The 15,560-nt window shown below is 37.7% G+C and overlaps 1 protein-coding gene across 6 annotated transcripts in view; it reads left to right on the top strand.

Moving 5' to 3' along the window:
* The window catches only part of MAN2B2 (mannosidase alpha class 2B member 2), a 26,191-nt gene continuing 10,631 nt past the window's right edge, over positions 1-15,560 (top strand). For 4 of the 6 annotated variants that reach the window (XM_026054805.1, XM_026054806.1, XM_026054808.1 and 1 more), the window contains exons 1-8: positions 2-147; positions 3,911-4,016; positions 6,370-6,542; positions 7,797-7,912; positions 8,746-8,923; positions 10,212-10,410; positions 13,795-13,985; positions 14,803-14,989. In XM_026054805.1, the coding sequence (XP_025910590.1) occupies positions 7-147; positions 3,911-4,016; positions 6,370-6,542; positions 7,797-7,912; positions 8,746-8,923; positions 10,212-10,410; positions 13,795-13,985; positions 14,803-14,989 (1,291 nt within the window). In that variant the 5' untranslated portion in view covers positions 2-6. Of the gene's footprint in view, positions 148-3,910; positions 4,017-6,369; positions 6,543-7,796; positions 7,913-8,745; positions 8,924-10,211; positions 10,411-13,794; positions 13,986-14,802; positions 14,990-15,560 lie in introns of all 6 variants that reach the window. The other 2 variants (XM_026054810.1, XM_026054807.1) reach the window with 2 other exon arrangements.

Raw genomic sequence — 15,560 nt, 5'->3', positions numbered from 1 at the left:
GAAAGTATGCATGCTTATGCAGCGAATGTCTACACGTCTGTTGTGGAAGAGCTAATGAAAGGAAAGCAGCGCAAATTTATTGCTGTGGAGCAGGAATTCTTTCGACTCTGGTGGGATGCAGTAGCCACGGATAGGCACAAACAGCAGGTAAGTTGTACTAGAGCCAACCTTTCTGTTAACAAAAAATCCATGCACTTTTCAGGGGACAAGAAGAGGCAAAGTAGTTTAACGTTTGCTTTTTGCCAAGGTCTTGTGTAGGCCATCTCTGAATAGGCTCTGTAGGCTATCTGGTGTTTTTTATGAAAGGACCTTAACTCTAAAAGCAATTGCAAGAGGTTAAAACTCCCAGCTGTAGATTAGAGTGATAGGCGGTAGTAACCTTTGAACTGAAGACTTTTCACTTTGCAGTTCTTGTTTCATTGGTGCCTTTCTTATTTTGGGGCACACTGTAAGATCTGGGTGGCTCTGAATGAATCTGAGCCATTGTCTGCTAAAGCTTCTGAAGCTTATGAACTGCTGCCTAACACTGCTCACGAAAAGGAACTTTTTTCTTTTCGATTGAATATTGCTCAAAAACTCCCATTTGTAAACGAGGGTAATGCAGTAAAAAGACAATGCAAGATTCAAGAAGAATAGCTATTTCTTGGGTTTGTTTATTTATGGACTGCAATCCCTTTCAGTCTTAAAAGTTTTAATTCAAGCAGTTTTCTTCTGGTAAAGACATTACGAAGTTTTGTTTGTCATTCCTCCTTTCCTCTGGCATGAAACATGCTGAAATTAAAGACTGGGCCAGTAGCCTAGATGCTGGTAGTATATTGCATCACAATACACAATGCTTAAGCTTTGGACCCTAAAACCAGAGGGTTTATAGATGTAGTTTCCCATAGGTACTAATTTGAAGGTCCCCTATATTTGTTGCAAAGGTCCAGGCAACAGCAGGAGATTACTTGCAGTACATGAAGTTGTGGTTTTGTTTGAAGTACTAGGGGAGGTGGTTGTGTAAAAATGACACCTCTTGTCTATTTTTGTAACCTAGTCTTTCAATAAATTCTGAAAAGTTTAATGTTTAACTAATAGCTTACGATCTGTGTGTGTTTGACCTTTGTGATAGGTCTTGCTATGTATTGGCAGCTGTCTGTACAGGCCCTTTGCCACTTGCAAGAAGATTTTCTTGTTTGTTTTTTAGTTAGAAAATTATATGGTAAGTCTGGGGTGGGGTAATTAAAAAGAAAAAAAAGACATGGGAACTACTGTGTGCGGGACAGGAAAGTATTCTAACTTTTTGATGGAAAATGATCATATATCAAGTATGTAGGGTCCCTCTAACTCAGACTATGAAGTAAAGGCTTATGTTCCTAATATTTATTCTCTCTGTTAAAAAGAATCCAGAAGAATACATCTTTATCACTTTGACCTCAGTAGTGCAAAACTAGTAGATATGATTCTGCCTTTAATTTCCTATCCTAATTACTGATAATTATGGCTTTTATGCATTTTTAGTTAGCTTTATGGTTGATTATCTGGAAAATAAAATGGTTAAAACCAAAATCCTTTTAAACCTATGTCAGAAACATTGAATATAAAATAACTTTTAGGAGCTATAGTGCTTGTTGATATGTAACACTTGTTTTTAACATTAGCAGTTTGCAAGGAATTGGGCCTTGAAATTAGGTCACTGATTACTGTCCTGCTTTTTTCCACTTGAACTCCAACATTAGTGATTTTCTATAATACGGCTCTTTGGTTTTAATTTTGCCTTTTTTTTTTTCTTAGATCAGTATTTTACTTGAAATACAGGATTTAATTCTGGTTTCTTTTGGAATATCTGCTTTGGATTAGAGTGGTAGTATTAAAAACTAGTAAAAGATATGGCCTGATAACTGAAGCTGATTTTACACTGCAGACAAGAGAGTACGGAGTAGTGAAGTGTATGGCAGCAGTACTGCAGATGTGAACCTCCTAGTTCTCAGTGCATGTTGTTTCCACAATATGTCCTTGTGTGAAACATTCCTGTGAGCTTACCCTGGCTTGATGTCTGGGCCTTGTAATTAAGGGGGAGAAGGTGTGTAGCCACTTCTGTCTGATTTGGAGCAATGGGTTGATGTGAGGATAGTAATAGGTGTCCTGAGGTCCAAAGGTAAGCTGTATTACTGTCTGGTGATAATACTGTCTGGTTCTAGTCATGAGAGGACTTGTCTTTACAGGTACAGTTGGCTTTTTCTGGAGCTGGAAATTATTTAAATTGTTTGAATTTTTTTTTTCTTATTTCCAACATCTCAGTGGTTCCACAAAACTTTAAATTTAAAAGTTTCCATGGCCCAAAGTCTGGATCAGACATCCTTCCAAAGGGGTGTAATAGCTACAGATACTTTTCATGTAGGTCAGGACCAGTTCTGTGCTGACACCAGATACCAGTTATCTGGTTTCCCAGCATGCTAATCAGTCACCACAGTCGGCTGGAACTAATTTATGAATGCTTAGCCCTGAAGCATTTTCACAGCATTGTGAAGGAGAGGAATGATTGTAATCAAAATTGACAATCTGGCATCGTATCTGAGCAGACACGGGGGCATTCAGTGAAGGTTCCTGGGGAAATAAACATAATAGCTCTGGAATTGTCATACATGATGGATTAAAAAAAAAATTTGGTGGAGAATAACATACATATTTATACAGACTTTCTTTGATGGAAGTTTGAGATACCTTTGAAGTTCCAGGTAGTGAAACAACTTTTTTAAAAACAGAGAAGGCTCCCTCAGACTTCTAGAAAGGGGCACAGACTGTTGTCTTCCCCATCGCACACACCCCTCCATGTAGCATATATGCTAAAAGTTGCATCTGAAGTTGTGCTTGCTGTTTCTAGTGGCTGAAATTAAAAGAAAAAAATCTAGAACAGGTGTTAATATATTGACAGCTTTTAAACTAGGAAAAAGAACAGAAATGAAGGTTAGCAATGAGTTTAGTCGGGTAGGCAAACCTGCTACATGTGGAATAAGCATTCCTTAATAAAGCATTTTACCTTTAATAAGATGAGCATCCTGTGATTTCTTTTGGAAATATAGACCCACATGGAAGGAGAAGTCTTTCTAAAGACAACAAAAGTGCTGGCAGCCTTTCCTTTTAGTATTATCTTTGCCATCCCTCATAACTTCCTTGTTTTTTTTTTTTACTGCTGTTTGTAGTTCTGAGTTATTTGAAATAACCTTGATTGTACCTTTATGTCCATTCGCGGAGCTGAACTGAAGCAAAGTGTTCCTAGCCATGGTGCAGTGGCATTCCCTGCCTCCCTCCCAGCTCCTGCAGAGCTCAGTCTCCAATCTGGTACTGAGGCAGCGAGTAAAGGAAACCCTGTGAGCCCGGCCATTGCTGCTTGCATGGGGCTGCATATTCCTCTCTGATCCAGCCACCTAATGCCCTTCCTAAGCACAGGCAGTTGCAGCAGGGGGAAGACTTTGGAAGAAGCAATAGTATCTGCTTTTTTAATTCTCTAGCTCTACCTGTCTTGAGGCAGGGTCTGAGGTGGCTGCCAGTGCAGTGTGTGGGAACAACAGCGAGGTGTTTAGCTGGTATAAGGACATAAAGACAGCTCTACTGGGAAACACCAGAAGGTCAGTGTCTATGGGGCAATGAGTGTGTATCCTTTGTGCCTGCTGGTTGGTTTCAGTGTAAGCTGGGTACATTGATGCTACTGGCAGCATGTTAGTATGTTTTTTTTCTGCTTCACCATTTGATAGCACTCAGTACAGACAGCCTTTTACCCCACTTTTGTCCTGGATGCATTTTTGACAAATGTTGTGTTAGTAATATGATCAGTAATATGCTGTGATCTGAAATGACTTTGTAGCCTGTAGCCTTTGTAGCCTAGACTAAAATGGCATTTATCTTCTGTGTCTTAACTTCAATATCATAGGTGCATCAGTTACTTCAAGAAGGACGATTGGAATTTGTCATTGGAGGGCAAGTGATGCATGATGAAGCTGTGACACTAATTGATGATCAGATTTTACAGTTGACGGGTATGCATATTTGAATTTAGCTTTTAGTTTTCACTGTTATGACCTTGAAGGTCTTGTTTATTTTTCATTTCTCCACCCCAAAGTTACTATTACTTTTTTGCTCTTTAAGAACTGGTGTCTCAAATTTTTCTTGATGGTGGATTTTCTATATAAATATCTTTGCTTAAAAAATAACAAACAGTTCTGCAGTAAACAGAAGGGTTACTGAAAGCTAACTTGTAGTTTAGTTGATGTGAATTGTAAACTCCTTTATAGCAGAGGCCTTTTTAGCATGTGTGTGTTTGAGATCTTAAGCTCCTGGGAAGATAAGTAAGATGAAATTGAGGGTGTGAAACAGTGGAAGAAAATACCTGGTAACAATTCAGGGAGTGGGGGATTGTTGTGCTTAGACTAAGTCTTCTGCAAAACATGGGTCATGGAATTTTACTAAGGTCATCCAAACTTAGCTGAAAGACTTGCTTGATGAAGAACCCCCCATTTGTAATTATTAACAACTATCGACACCCTCTGTTATAAGCACATATTTCTAAGAGAGGCACTGTTTTCCATTTTAATTTTCTAGCTCCTGCTTCCAGTCATTTGGATCTGTTATGCCTCTCCATCTGATGATTTAAAGGGCCTTTTAGTATTTAGGATTATCTCCATTTGGTTAATGAAAAGAAACAGTCCAAATCATGCCATTAGTGTGCTATAGATACTTAGACTATGCCATGAGGATGCAGCATGATTTTTTGAGGTGAGAGGGAATCTATTAGCACCAGCTGACTGTCATGCTGATATAAACCCTGCCCATTTCAGGGCTGCATCCTGGACAGCTTTCTACATGGGAGAATAAAAGGTCAGAAAACAGTTTTATCATGTGCTGGATCTGACTGCACAGCAGCACTGGCCATGTTCCTTGCTTGTCAGTGTTGATCAGGAACACAAGGATAGCAGTAGCTTTGGACTCTCACTGAGTCACCACATCGCACTCTGGCCAAAAGGAGAAGGGATGACTTTTTTTTTTTCATCCAATTCCTGCGTGTAAAGCTGGTTGTATGGGCTTAGTATACCCAGCCCAGTATTTCTTCAAAAGAAAATACTAGTATTGAGTAAAGAGCCCTTTTGGTAAAGGTTACTGTAGCTTTTTCTTTCACTGGAGTTAGGTGCATAAATCATTATTTCTAATTTAATACTTCATTCTATGTATAAACGTATAAATTCTATTTAGAAGAAGATTCAAGTTTAATTAATTTAGCAGGAACAAAAAATATTAATAAATCTTGGGTTTTAAGATCCCCAGTTATGTTTCCTAAAAGTACTCTGCACAGTTTCCACTGATTCAAGTAGATGTGAACAAAAAATGTGTCCTTGCATTGTATGCTGAGTTCATCTTGAAAAGCCAGTGCAGACATTTGGGTCTACATTTCATGTCTTCTGTCTGTCTGTCCAGCCAACTGTGTTTTGGAATAGCCTATCAAACTGCGCCTAAAATGTGCTTCAGTCAGAAGAACTAGAATGAACCCATTGTTTGTGAGCATTTTCATGAAAAGTCATTAACCATGGGAAAGACGAAGGGAATAGAAAATGCGACCTCAGTTAAATCAAACATGGTCTTAACATTTTTGGAATAAACATAGTTCAAAATGGAAAAGATAGGATTGTATTTTCAAATGGTTCTAAGCACAATTCCAAAACTATAAAACTGAGATCCCTTTTTGGTGATGAGGATACTAATGTGATATGCTGGAGTTCTGTATACTAACTGCTTCACTTTTTTTTTTAATGTCTATTTAAATAATTTGTCTGAATTTATCCTATTGTCTGCTCTTTGGGTTTTTTTATTTATTTAAAAATACAAAATGAATAGCATCTTATAAATAGGATTGCTATTAACCTTTGCCTTTTTTTTTTCTATGATTATCATAAGAATATTTATTTTGTTTACTGGATGGGTTCTCCTGTCCTTTTGTAATCGAAACGAGACTGAAGTTTCCTGAGGATTGGTGGTGAGATTTCATCAAACACAAACTCAAACCCTGTTTGTTGTCTTGATTCAGACTTCAACCTGACTAATATTAGCCTGAACCTAATCTGGCTCTCAGTACCGTTTCCCAGGCCTCTCTCTAATCATAATTCCTATTTGTTATTCAGCTTTTCTGATGTTAATAAGTTGTACTTGGCATAGCAAAATAAATATTGCCAGTGTGAACTTTCAGCTGTGAATTGTTACATTTCTGAGGCCCTGAATGCTTGGGAAAAGAACAACAAAGGAGCTATCCTTCAAGTGTTTATCTGTAATGCTATATGCCTATTAAACTTCTGAAATGAACTTGTAAAAGCATTCCTAATGTAAACAAATTTTGCTTTGCAGAAGGCCATGGGTTTTTATACGAAACCTTTGGGATCAGGCCTCAGTTTTCTTGGCACGTAGATCCTTTTGGAGCTTCAGCTACAACGCCAACTCTTTTTGCTCTGGCTGGTTTTAATGCTCATCTTATCTCTCGAATTGACTATGATCTGAAGGCTGACATGCAGAAAAACAAGGTAAAAATATCCCAAGGAGTGGAACCCGTGCCAACCTCTCCTTACAGTACTCTAAACCATGACATTAAGAAAAGCGTATCTCTGATCTGTGCAAGAAAATGCAGGGTTTTCTTCTTTAAAAGTAACGTGCTGATTGCATATGGTAATGGGGAAATGTATCGAGTCTGTGTACTACTGTCAGTATTGTTATCTTGTCTGACTTCTGGTCAAGGACAAAATATAGTCTGCCTTGAAAAAGGCATAATAAAATTGGCCAGTTGAGTGAGGCATAAGAGGGCATTGAAATAACAGTGCTGGGATTGGGCATATGTAGAATAAGGTGTTTCAGGCTTCTCCTGAAAAAAATTTGTATCTTTTTTTTTTTTTATATAGACTGCTTTAAAGTGCAGCATGTACTTGGGGGCAGCGGTTGTCATGCTTGGAACATTTATTTATGTCTGTGAAAATGATAATACTAGATCAGTCAGGGTTGCAGCTAATCAGTTTCTTGCTGAATTCAATTTTCATTTCCATTTCTGCCTTCTCTTGTGCAAAAAGTCCCAGATGCAGTAAATATTTTTCTTAAACAATGCTGGACTCTGGTCTGTCATCAAGTTTATACACTAAATGATGTGCAATTAAGAGGATTTCATTGGTGTGAGCTGCGTGTTAGGCAAGTTTCTGTGAAGCTTGCATGAAACTGAAGTCTTTCTGAAGAAGAAATATGTTGATTTCAGTGAAGAAAGGACCTACCACCTCATGTTTGGGGTGAATTATGATACTTCCTTTCTGTTAAAACCTCTTACCAGCCTTTGAGAATCTTTTCCCATCTTAACTTTTTTTTCAGGCGTGTGACAGTCTGGAGGCTTTCAAAACTGTAAAAATTCTATTTGAATTGATTAAACATTTATTCTCACTGACTACAGTGCAATCTAGACTACATCTGAATCTTTTGTAGCTTATAGGTGTTCAAGCCCTACTGAAACAAGTAGGGGGTAAAGCCTGTGGAAAGCTAGGTTCACATCTAGATCACAGGAGCTTGCTAGCAGTGTGCTGCCTCCTTCTCTCCTTTTCCATGGGTTTGAACAACAGAAAAGGAGAAAATAAACATGTGACCTTGTTTGAGGTATCATTGGTTGGTTCTTAAACAAAAGTACTCAAAGTAGTACAAATGGCTGATGGAGAGAAGGGCAAAATGAAGTTTTAAGGTGATAATGATGGTAGTTCTGTACTTGTCATCACCGATAATGATTTCTTATCTTTTTTGTTTTCCAGAAACTTCAGTTTGTATGGCAGGGCTCTCCTTCCTTATCTGAAAGTCAAGAGATCTTCACCCATGTTATGGATCAGTACAGCTACTGCACTCCATCACAAATACCTTTTTCAAACAGGTCTGAAGATTTCCCAAACCTGCAGAAATATTATCACTTCTGAGATTTTTGTGTGGCTGGAGTTAAAGCATTTTCTTTGACCTTTTTCTTTCAACAGTATTCTGCTTTCCCTCATAGACTCCATTAAGTGAAGGGGCTGTCTGGACTCTGTAGAACTGAGTCAGGGTTACTGAACACCCCCAACTACCCACCATGAGACATGAAGTGTGCTCAGTACCTAACAATTGAATCGTCAAAAGTGATATTTTACTATTGACAGGCTTTAAAAAATACTTTTAACTCCAGGAAGTTCACCATGGACTTGACTATTGCTAGTTGATTTTCTATGAGAGATTTTCAGCCTTATTGGGCTGAGATTGTATATATTGGCTGTATACAAACTAGAGAGACTGTAAAAATTTCTATTCACTTTGTGGAAAAAAACTTGAGCACTTTTGAACAGAAACATTAATAAGACTTAAATATGCAACGTTATCTTACTGTCTGGCTGATCCAGTAAAACACTCTTTGTAAATGAAGTGCACTTGTGGGGAGATCCTCCTTGTTACAGAGTTTGCCATTTTGTCCTATAATTTCTTTGTTCTATGCTAACAAGCAGCAGGGACTTGGAAAGCTGCACAGTGCAAAAGAAAAACAGACAACCTACTCCTCACCCCCAGAAAAACATTAAAAACTAAATACTGGGAATGAATGTAAAGTGGAATTTTTTGCCTCTTATTCCCTTTGTGTCTGTATTTTTTATCCCAGCATCTTTTGATGTGTTGTTGTTTGTTTTTTTTCCTTCCAGTTGAATAAATCCTGTTTATAGCCTATTGCTTTCTCTTTCCACTTAGGTCAGGATTTTATTGGAATGGAATTGCAGTTTTCCCAGATCCACCGAAAGACGGTGTGTATCCAAACATGAGTCTGCCTGTTACAGATACCAACATTCATCTGTATGCACAAACCATGGTGGCAAACATTAAGGAGAGAGCAGCCTGGTTCCGAACAGGTGATGTCTTGTGGCCATGGGTGAGTGCATCATCAGCATTTGGTTTAGAAGTGGCAAGTACATGTACAGTATGGACAGTGCTAATAAACGGCACTTTGCCACAGCATGTGGTGCCCAAGTGCTGGTACAAACCACCTGATGGTAAAGTGTTTTTCTAATAAGTAGGCCCCAAATATCTCATTAGTATTTATTTTTTAAAAATAGCTCCCTTGTACCAACTGTCTACCAAGTCTTTCACCTTAATTAATCTAGACGGAAATGTGACAAATTGTAAAAACAACCTCTTGCCAAATCATATACTGCAATAATGCTTCCTTTCTCCTCACCTTGTTTTGCCTATTTTTATGCTCTTTATGTAACCGCTTAGCACAACTTAACCCTAAGTAAACAAAAATGATAGTGTTACAGGAAAATGTATTAAACATTGAGTAGACTAGGTCTGTCCTAAATGATGTGTAATCATTTTCTTATACATTACTTGTGTTCTGCTTAGAAATATAACAATCTCCCAACATGGTCATCCAAACACTTTTTCAGCAATATGCACTGTTCATACTAACCTACATGTGCCTGTAGCACCAATATGGTCTAGACTTTTTAAAAGTCATTAGAAAAGAATAGCTTTGCGTAAACTGAGCGTATAGTCTGGTTTTGAGTTTTGATGGATGCTGTAGAGCCCATAATTACAGTAAAGAAGGATAAGGTGTATTCTTAAGGTGGCTATTTCACCAGAATATATGTTTTGCAAAGAGAACAAATGTTTTCTGATAGGTCCAGTTTTCTGAGTCACCGATCTGTTTCTCTCCTGTGTTTGTGCCACCGTTGCTTATGTCGACCTTTTTTTATAAAGGGAGAGGGAGGAAGGGGGATATGACACTCTAGCAGTGTGACAGTGAAAGCTGTGCTGGAGTAGAGAGAAGGGAGTTTTGAATGGTATGAATAATTCCAAATGTCTAGATCCAATCCTGCAGTCTTGCAGTAAAGTAAGAAAATTTCAATCTCTGATTTTCTGCTTTATTTGCATTGCTGTAATTCTTACTTTGTTTAGAGCTTATTGAAGCTCATTACTCATTCATACTGCTGTGTAAATGTGGGGAGAGATCGCTACAGCTAAGCTTAGCATTTTTCATGCTTGCAGACAGTTTGGAGTTCTTGAATAATTTTTTTTCCAGTTAAAAATTTAGGAAATACACACCTTCCCACTTGATGGGCAATCAAGATCAAAAGAAATACCACATTATGATACTGTTAAACAGATCCTTTTAAATGACACAAAGTCATTTGGCTGTTTTGTTTTCTGAATTTCAGGGCTGTGACAAACAGTTCTTTAATGCATCTGTTCAGTACTCCAACATGGACCTATTGCTGGATTATATTAATGAGCATTCGGATCAGTTTGGAGTGACTGTCCAGTATGCCACTGTTGGTGATTACTTCCAAGCAGTTTATAACAGAAGTCTTGCATGGGAAATTCGGGACTCTCAAGACTTTCTTCCATATTCAACAGGTAATCAAGTTCACAACTGCATGATGTCTGCCTCAAATATATATGTTTAAAGTTTTAATAAAGGGAAATCTAGAAAATGAGAAATAAAACAAAAATGCCTTCTCTTCTCCTTATGATAACATTTATTTTTGCAGTCAGATCCCATCAAATAAGACAAAATTATCTCAACTCAGTGGTGTAAGAAAGATAGTAGGGCAGTGGTTAGAGTATTTCTTAGGGGTGATGGAAGTAAGAGATAAAGGAAGAGAGCCTGAAAGAAAGAGTATAGGAATAGCAAAACTTGGCAAGAAATCTAACTTGAAGGTTTTGGTTTGCTGCCTTTAAATAACAACAGTGACCAAAGGAAAGCTAAGCAGAAGGTATATCCATGAGTGTGTGATATCATGCAGATTTTTTAATGACCTGGATACTGCACTAATTGGGTTCTGTTGCAATAAATGAAAGATCTGAGAAAACAGTGAGCAATGAGATAAATCTGTAGGCCTAAATCACCTGACTGAAATTTAGTAAGATGTTTTAGTGGATGGTTGAAGGAAAAATACTGCAATGTATGTAAAACACTGCGAACTAGTTAGCAGGTGGCAATGAAGAGAGGGATTGGGAAGAAAAAATGATTCCAGAGGTGCTTACATATGATGTCATATGTAAGTAACAGAACCACATGTACTAATTTAAAGCAGAACTGATCCAAGAAGTCTCTCATGAAACTGGAAGGGACTTGTCTGCAAGCTCTAAAGCAGAGATCCTAGGACTCATTCTGCTTCAAGTATAAATTTTAAATAATTTTTTTTCATGCTTAGACATAACTTGGAATTCATTCTTTTCTCTGCCTCCCACATGTGAGCATGCACATGTAGTCTAGATATTCAGCAGTATCGTGTATGCTTGTTATGTCCCTCCTTTTCTTCCCCCCAAATCAGCTGTTGTAAGCACGTAGTGCTTCAGGATCCATGGAAGTGTAGGGAAACTGATAAATTGAAAGATACCTAGAAACAGATGGATGCAGGGCTGAGTAGAGCAATGTCCCATTAATACCTGTTAGAGGAACTGGATTATGCATAAATTAGAGATAGGAAAGAAGTGACATGAGAATAATCTATGAATGTCTGAGGGAGAAGTGAGTCAAGTTACCAGTGATGAGCCAGGGAATGTGAAAGCTCTTGGGTTACATCTCTGTTAGTGCAGTGGAATAGGAGTGGGTCAGAGTAAAATAGTTGGTGCTGAGAACTTGATGTCCACACTACATATTTCCAGGAAAACTAGATGTCATCCAGTCATGTAGACTGAATGCCCATTAGTGCTTGGTACTTATCTTCAGGTTTATTATTGCATGAAAGGAATCCATTTGATGAGCTCCAAAACTCAATCAGTTATATGAAGGTAAAGCATGCTAGGTAAGGATGACCTGTAGATTCACTTCAAAGGCTTGCTTGTGATCCAAACTAAAATATTAATATAAATGAACTCCTGAAGTCCCCTGTAGCTCTAGGAGATAATCTTTTTTTCATTAATAAAACAGTTATAAGTTCTGAAAAACTGTGGGTATGAGTCAAGCCTCAAAAACAGAAATACCCCCTTTCTTTCTGAATTTCGTACTACGATGTGACACATTCATTGCAGTTGCTTGTTACTGGCTGCATTATGTTAGCTCTTCAGAAAGGTCTGAAAAGTAATGGGAAGATATGAGGAAAGGTGTTGCCCTACCCAGCATCACTTTAATCCCTTTCCCCGCTAAATTTACCCCAAAAAATCTTTTTTGAGAGACTTGTATATCAAAGTATTTAGAGAGAAGGCAACAGCTAACTTCTCGGTTTCTAAACTCATTAATTAGTTTCATGGCACTGATAAGATTGCCATTAAAGTACCCTTTTTCTTATTTATTCATAGCTACATCATCCCACTTATTTTTTTGGCACTGTGGATATATACCTCAGACTATTAGGACCCAAATTTAGATTATACATCCAATATTCTACAGTGTGTCTGTTAACTTTTTAAATGAATAAAAATAACCATTGCTTCCTGTGAATCATTGCACGGACTGATCCCTGACTCACTCACCTCCCCCTAGGGATCATGTCATATCTAACAATTTGCTGATAAATTCATTGCCAGTTCTAACTGCTAATATCCTTTTACATCTGGGCTCTTACCTGTATCTTTTGGCACATTTTACAGGCAGTAGTCGATTGTCACTTGTTTGCATAATAGCAGCTCCCTCAGTGTTCTAGGTGGGTGCCCACACATAGATGCAATCTCTTCCCCAAAGGGCTTACTGTGCCTTGCAATTGCGGTATATATTTGAGTGCACTTTCTCCCACATACTGTTTTGCCTCTTGATGATTAATCCTCTCTTATTCTTCCTATGCCATTTAACTGTGAGTCACTTATTGGGCTCAATGTCACTACTGACATATGCCTTGGAAACTCAAATTTTAAGTCCCAGACATGTATTTCCTTTCTCTACTCTGCATTCATTGTAYTGTACTGGTATGTTTGTAACTCTTTTGCTTCTAACCTTGAAAACTGAAATGAAATTGATTCTGTTTGGATTCTTACCATTTTCAGACCAGCAGGAATTTTTCCTAGGGATTTTTGACCAGAAGTTCACACTTGCTAGTTGTTGCCTTTGATCCCAGCGTGATGGCAGATTGTTACAGTTTTATATATGCACTTTACAAAACACTCTGAACTACCTTTTGTAAAAAAAAAAWTTTCAATGGCTTATCCAAAAAACCCTCACCCAATAAGTGGAGATACGGTGGTTTTAAAAACAAATACCTGTTTTCCTAGTTTACCGTATGGACTACTAGAAAACGTTAGCACAAATGAACTGTTGAAATACTTTCTACTGACCACTGGAGGGTGTCTTTTGATGTAGTTTGAAGTGTTGCAGTAGTTTGGAATCARTTTGTTATTTCACTGTTTCTACTCCATTTTGAGGAAATTAAATTTAAGGGCAGTCTATTTGTCTGACTAAAAGGGGAGAAGATGGAGGGCTTATAAAAAAGAAATAACCGAGGATTATAACGCACTTCCTTTATTGTTGAGTAATACAGTGTGCTTCAGTGGCGCTTCTAGAGTTGTCTTGTGCAGGTTGTTAGTGAAGAAATTTCTGCAAACACAGGTTTATTCAGCTGGTAACAGCTTTATATCAACAATCATGTTATTAGGCCCATAGGAAGGACTGTAGGTTTCCAGAGTGCATGTGTGTGACTGCAGTTCTTTGTAAAGCTTGCAACTATTCTATTTGATTGTTATATAAACCCAGAGGTTTCTTTTGATTTATTTAAGAAGTTGTACAGTAGTAGTCCAGTAAATAACAAATAAATAATGGCTGAAATAGTATTTTGACGTGCATTGGAACTATTCGACTCTTAATAGAGCCATTTCAAGCATGGACGGGGTTTTATACTTCTCGGAGCATTTTGAAAGGAATCGCAAGGAGAGCAAGCTCACTGCTTTTTGCTGGAGAGTCCTTTTTCACACAGTATGTCCGAAAACACACAGCAAGTTCTATTTGCAAATGTCAAGCCTTAAAGCAACTTCAGAGCCTTAGATGGGCAGTTTCAGAGGTAAAGATTGATATTTTTTCTCATAAAATATTTGTTGTCCAAAGGTAAAGTTTTCCTTTTGCATTTCAGTTAGCATGTCTCCAGCTCGTTTTTGTTTCTTAGAAATAATTTTCTGCTGTGGCAAGTCATAAGTAAAAATAAAGGGATTTAGCAAACAACTGTCCCAAAACAAGACTTAGCCCCTTAGCCTTGCCTCCAAGATATGGCAGATGTTTTCAGCTGGAGAAAGGGCTTACAGTTCCAAACTTGAAGCACATGAAAGTCCTTTTCCTCAATGTTTTATTATCTACAAAATGGTTACAAAACCAAATTGAACCAGCTGAAAACTACTGATAAGCTCCATCTGCAAATTAGAAGAGGAAAGATGGATCTGTTCCTTCAAATTTCAGCTAACAGATCAGTCTCGTGCCAAAAACTGTTACAGGCCTAAGTGCTTTTGATGGTAGTTAAAAAAAAAAAAAAAAAAAAAAAAAAAAAGTCTGTTAAATGAATGGCCAGATCTCAGTAGCAGAGGAAAAACCTGTCTTGTTACAGTATTTTTGCAGTATTTGTGATTTTTGTGACTTGTAATTTTTTCCTCTCTAAGTAATTTTAGTAATTTTTAAATACTAAGAAAGGAATATATATAGAAAGAAACCTGTGTGAACCTTGTCTTTGACTGTTTTGCCCTATGTATAGTAATTTGGAACAGCAAACCAAATCTGTGAATATGGTTGCAATACATTATTATTTAAAAAGTTATATGTCTGAGGATTACTGGATCCTGAAGTTGTCATCCAGCTGCATTGTGACCTTTCAAACTACTTTCAATTGCAAGGTCCAGCACCATGATGGTATAACCGGCACAGAGTCTCCCAAGGTGAAGGACATGTACATGGATAACTTGATGTATGGAATGCTCAACGTAAAGAAGCTGATGGCTTCCATAATCTTTGACATGAACAATGCTGAGAAGAATGGAGAGGTCTATTCTTATATTTACAATAAAGACTCAGGAAAACTAGGTACTTCTTAAAACAGCTTTTCTATTTTTCCAGGCTAGCTTGATGGTTATCATGTTTTCTTTCAAGACAGTCAAAATTTTATGTACCACCAAAGTTCTGCAAACTAAGTTCTGTGAACAACAGCTGGAAAATCCTGTTTGCTTTATGAGATCTGCTAAGCTTACAGCAAATTCAGATGAGTTCATGAGTTCTCAGATCTCAAGTATCTGAAACTAGGACCATACAACTATTGTCAGGCAGAGCTCTGTTGCAGTGCAGATGTCAAGCTCAGCTCCCAGATTCTGACCTCAGCTATGTAACAGTGGTGGTGGTGGAGGAGGTGGTGACTGGTGTAATTTCTAAACTAACCCTACTAGGCAACATAATCTTATGCAGTAAGAAGTACAGTCATAGTTAAAAAAAAGTTCTTCTTGTGGTGTACTGTCAGCATATGTAAAAAATGTACCAGAATTTTTGAGGAGTATATTCTAAAGACTGTACATTCCTTTTTCTCTTTACTTTGGGAACTTTTTAAACTCTCAAATACAAATAGTAGTGTCATGAGCTGCACAGCAGATGAGTTTGGTTTTGG

Source organism: Apteryx rowi, unplaced genomic scaffold (genome assembly GCF_003343035.1).
Source record: "Apteryx rowi isolate R43461 unplaced genomic scaffold, aptRow1 scaffold_97, whole genome shotgun sequence".
In the NCBI taxonomy this organism is placed as follows: domain Eukaryota; kingdom Metazoa; phylum Chordata; class Aves; order Apterygiformes; family Apterygidae; genus Apteryx; species Apteryx rowi.
The sequence above is the reverse complement of the archived record's forward strand: the minus strand, read 5'-3'. Positions and strand labels throughout refer to the sequence as shown.